Here is a 5,056-nt window from a genome sequence, read left to right as displayed (position 1 = left end):
GGCTTTGGGTCTCCGCTCCAATTCCACTCCATTCTCACCAATGCATTTTTGGTTGTTTGCTTGTTTACCGTTTGTTGTGAATTTTCTGGTGCCCATTGCCCGGTCTTGATGACACCTCACGATCACTGGCTGGTGTACTTCTTCCATGTGGGCTTGCTGCTTCCCTGTTGGATGGCCGCTTGTTTAACTCAAGCCTTTAAGACCCCAGACACTGTATCTTTTAGTAGCCAGGCACCATCCTCTGCCTTCATCATATCTGCTTATGCACCCAGTGTGTCTTCAGTGATCGTGTACTGGGGGTGGGGGTGGATGAACATCACAGAACGCCAATTCGTTAGAACAAAGTGTTCTTGTATTGAGGGAAGGTATGAGCCGAGGCCCAAGGCCCGTCTTTAGGTCTCTTTGGACTGGTCCTAGGCAAGGCTCACCTGCATTTCAGGTAAGGACTCTAGGAAAAGTAAGAGTAAGCCCATGCCACATCAGAAGGACTGAAGCAGCAGAAGGATTTCAGTAGTCTGGGAAAATATGCAACCTCTGTTGTTCACCTTTCTTCCTAAGCATTTTAATATTCCAAGAGTGCTCAGACAACTGGACTTTCTGAGCATAAAAGTGTGGTGGGTGATGCTCACAAATTGTCCTTTTTCTCAATAGGCCTCCTTACCACCCAGGGATGGGGTAAAGACCTGAAGACTTTTAACAGGCTGCCTCTGAAAACCTGCGGCCCAAAGGTTGTATGCACTCTGGGTGGGAGGGATTTTTACTTAAGAAAGTACCCCCTCTCAGCTCTTCTAATGTGCATGTAGCACAGATTAAGCAAGGCAATTGTAAGGCAATATAGAAATTATTAAAAACATTCTTCTTGAGGTTTGACAATGAAGCAGTAGATGTGTATCTACTACATGGTTGTTAGTCAAAAGAGTATGTTTCAAATAATCAATTGGTATTCATTTAAAACACAATAATGGTCTTAATAAAGCTAAATTTAATACATGCTGTATTTGGAAGCAATTCTTTACCACCACATAGAAACCTTTCCAGCTGCCCTTTTTTGTTGCATTGTTGACATTCAGTGGCGAATTAGAAGACTCTCTGATGAAAATTCCCCACGGCTAGACATGTGTGCTTATTTTCAATTCAAACTCAATATCAATGACATCCCTGCTACAGCTCCAATTGTGACAAATACATGGGCAAATTATAGAAACGAAATAATCTTTAAAAAATTGATAGATGGTGCCCACTAATCAGATAGAATAGCATCTGGGTTCTTAAAAGCTTGATCCCAAACAAGCAGCCCTCGAAGTGAGATGTCAACTAAATCCATGTGGAGGAAGCACACCAACATCCGTGACCCAAGGGTTGTAAATCATATAATTCAAAGATGAGGGAGGGGTGGTATCAGAGACTAAATTGTGAGATTCTGGTTTGCAAAGGCTGTCGATGACAGTGGAAGCCCAAAATACATCTGTGAGATCTACACAGAATAAGCCTCGGGTGATTTCCCTCTAGTCTAACCATAATTGGAGGAATGGGAATAACCTGCTCAGAAAGAGGCACAAAGGGAGCACCAGGAACACCAGAGAGAGTAGAAGAATAAATACAAGGAGGGGGCTTCCAATGGCTGGTTACCAAACAGAATACTAGAGAGATGACTTTTTTTTAAAGAGCATCTAATCAAATTGTTTTGCTTGATTTACAGAGTTGCGAAACTATCACCACAATCAACATTTTCCAAACCCAACCCAACCCACTGCCATCAAGTCAACTCTGATTCAGAAAGACCCTGTACAGGGTTTCTGAGACCCTACATCTTTTTTTATTAATCATTTTACTGGGGGCTCATACAACTCTTATCACAATCCATGCATCCATCCATTGTGTCAAACACATTTGTACAATTGTTGCCATCAGCATTCTCAAAACATGTGCTTTCTACTTGAGCCCTTGGTATCAGCTCCTCATTTCCCCTTCCCTCCCTCACGAACCCTTGATAATTTATAAATTATTATTATTTTTTCATGTCTTACACTGTTCGATGTCTCCCTTCCCTCTTTCTCCCCCACCTTTCCCTTACCTTCTTGGTATTGCTAATCTCATTATTGGTCCTGAGTGGTTTATCTGTCCTGGATTCCCTGTGTTTCCAGCTCTTATCTGTACCAGTGTACATCCTCTGGTCTAGCTGGATTTGTAAGATAGAATTGGGATCATGATGGGGGGTGAGGGGGAGGAAGTATTAAAGAACTAGAGGGAAGTTGTATGTTTCTTTGGTGTTGTGCTACAACCTGATTGGCTCATCTCCTCCCCGTGCCCCTTCTGGTAAGGGGATGGAGAGATGACTTATAGGAGATCAAAATGATAAACCTGAATTGGACAGTTAAAACCTTGTGACTTGATTTCCTCTCTGATACACGTTGAGCCTGATCTATTTTCAACGTTTTCTGTTTTGTTTTGTTTTTTCTTTTTCATAGGGGTTTATCTTGATTTTTTTGTTGTATGTTTTTCTGGGGTTTTTTTAATACATGAAACCCAGGATTGATAAACCAATAGATACAACAAGTAGAACAAGTGTACTTGTGAGGCACAGTGGGGGAGGGCAAAAGGAAACTGCTATCAAGGAGTTCAAGAAGAAAGAAAATATTTTGAAACTGATTGTGGTGGCAATTATACAATACTGCCTGATGTGACTGAACTATGGAATGATATGATAATCTGTATTAGCTCCCAATAAAATGATTCTGAAAAAAATTGAAGGGTAGGAATGGGTGCTGTCTACATTGGAAATGGGATGAGAAAAATTGCCAGAGAGTATACATAAACAATGCATAGCTCTCTATTTCCAGGAATGGCTTACCAGCTACCATAAACAAATGAACTGATTGTTTACTTTTGAAATGATTTATCTTTCATAATTTCAATCTTCCAAAAATTTTGAGTTTCCTCTACAGAAGTAGTTATTACTAGCAACACAAAAAGAGCAGAAAATAAGACTTTTAGCAAATAAAACCATTATCAAGCAGAGAAGATTACCTGAGTTGGAGCACAGGGAAAATGCTCCATCTTCATTCCCACTAAAAATCAAATATTTAATGCTGTCCTCACTGGAGTCTGCAGTCAAAGCCTTTACAGTCACAATGGAAGTACCTGGAAAAGGTAGGTAAAAAGAACTCCTTTAGAAAAAAGAAAATTTTCAGAGAAAGCAAAAACAAACACTGAGTACTTATGTGCCTACAATATTTTTCCTTGCTAATGCATCCAAATTGACTAAGTCTCTTCAACCAGCCAGATCTCAGGCTAGGTGGCTGAATATAGGAGAAAGCATGATAAATAAAGGTCCCTACCCTCATAGTGGTATTATAGGTTGAGGAGACACACAATAAACCATGAAACAGGTTTTCCATTGTATTAAATGAGTGAAAAAGTTTATGCGATGAATAAAAAAAAAGAAAACAGGTAAACCAATTGACCCTGTTGGCTTCTGAGTCTATTCTGAATCACAGTGACTGGGTACAAATAGCTGGCACCTTTAGCAACCATGGTGTAGTGGTTATGAATTGAAAATGTTGCTTGATTCTGTAATATTTTCAGGATCATTTGTATGCTTCAGTCTTTTGCTATACCTATTGTCTATTTTAACTTAAGGAATTCATCTTCTTATTGCCCTATGCAGTACAATATTCCATAATACTATATAACATTATGGCATAATTCCATGTTCTGCCCCCAAGGTTTCTGTTTCCATAGATAGAGTTCATTTGATTGCTGTCTATTCCATCTGGTGTTCACATGTACTCACATGGTCATCATTCATATTGGTGAAATAAGGCATTCCCAATGACTAAGTTGTTGGTCTTTCAACATTCTACCATGTCATATTTGGCATCCTTTCTATTACCACAGCCATATTTTCCAACTGCAGATGTTTTTTCTTTGTTACCAGATTTCATATTCAAGTGACCAGTAATTATCAGTGAATTTTAATTGATTCATTTCAGACTGACTACAGAAATTGGTAAAAATATTCAATAACTAGAATATTCCTACTTCTTCATTCCTCGTATTAGCAGGTGGTGGGTAAATCGGAATTGTCATATTAACTGATTTTTCTGGCAGACATATAGATGTTATCCTCAAACTGTTGCCATTGTACTGCAGGGTGAATCTTGAAAGGTTCATTTTGACAATGAACATAGGGCTATTCCTCTTCAATGTTCAACTCCTGGCATAATAAACTATAATAAACTATATGCTGTCTGATTCAAAATGTTGAATCTGAGTTCAGTGCTGCCCAGGATAATGATCTTTATGCATTCTATTTCATTTTTCATGATATCCAATTTTCTTAGATTCATAATTCATACTTCCCATATTCCAATTACTAATGAGTGTTTGCAGGTACTGTATTTCTTTTCATTTTGAGTCCTGTCCAATAAGAAAATAAAGGTCCCCAAAGCTTTACTTCATCCACATCAAAGTGTTGATGAGGCAGCTCTTCCCAAGTGTTATTTTGAGTTTATTCCAACCTCGGGGGTCTCATCTTTGGGTACTAAATCAGACAATATTCTGCTGCTAATTTTTGGAAGGAGAACACCAGATTTTTCTTTCAAGTTCATCTTAGACTGGAAGGTCCATTGAAACTGTCCACTAGGAGTCAATCTGGTGATATTTAAAATACGAGTAGACTATCTTTCATCACTGTAGCTACCACATTATAATAGCCTGACAAATGGGTGGCTGTCTTTCCGTGTTGTAGGTGCTGTAACTAATGAACGTGGACCTAAGATAGGTACAGAAAGGGGTGTGAGTAGGGAAGGAAAGCAGTGAACGAAGGTTTCCAGCCGGAGAGATTACAGAGGCTCTCTCTGCAAACCTTCAGAAGTACAGCACTTATGCTTTAAAACAGCTCAGCGTTACAGTACCTCCTCTAATAGTGGGATCTGCGGGAGTTAAAACAATTTTCCACCAATTTAAGATTCTGCTGGGCCTTCCCAATGAAACTTACTTCTCAGGCTCTAGAGAACTCAGTTTGAAATCTATCTGTTGTGTATGACAGTAAAGA

The 5,056-nt window shown here is 39.2% G+C and overlaps 1 protein-coding gene across 1 annotated transcript in view; it reads right to left on the bottom strand.

Annotated features, from left to right (window-relative positions):
• The window catches only part of DCHS2 (dachsous cadherin-related 2), a 119,738-nt gene that overhangs the window by 44,292 nt on the left and 70,390 nt on the right, over window positions 1-5,056 (bottom strand). Inside the window, 1 exon segment of the mRNA XM_045295799.1 lies at window positions 3,028-3,141. Within this exon segment, the coding sequence (XP_045151734.1) occupies window positions 3,028-3,141 (114 nt within the window).

This window comes from Echinops telfairi, unplaced genomic scaffold (assembly GCF_000313985.2).
Source record: "Echinops telfairi isolate 266 unplaced genomic scaffold, ASM31398v2 ScPeMD7_5868;HRSCAF=6743_1, whole genome shotgun sequence".
In the NCBI taxonomy this organism is placed as follows: Eukaryota; Metazoa; Chordata; class Mammalia; order Afrosoricida; family Tenrecidae; genus Echinops; species Echinops telfairi.
The sequence above is the reverse complement of the archived record's forward strand: the minus strand, read 5'-3'. Positions and strand labels throughout refer to the sequence as shown.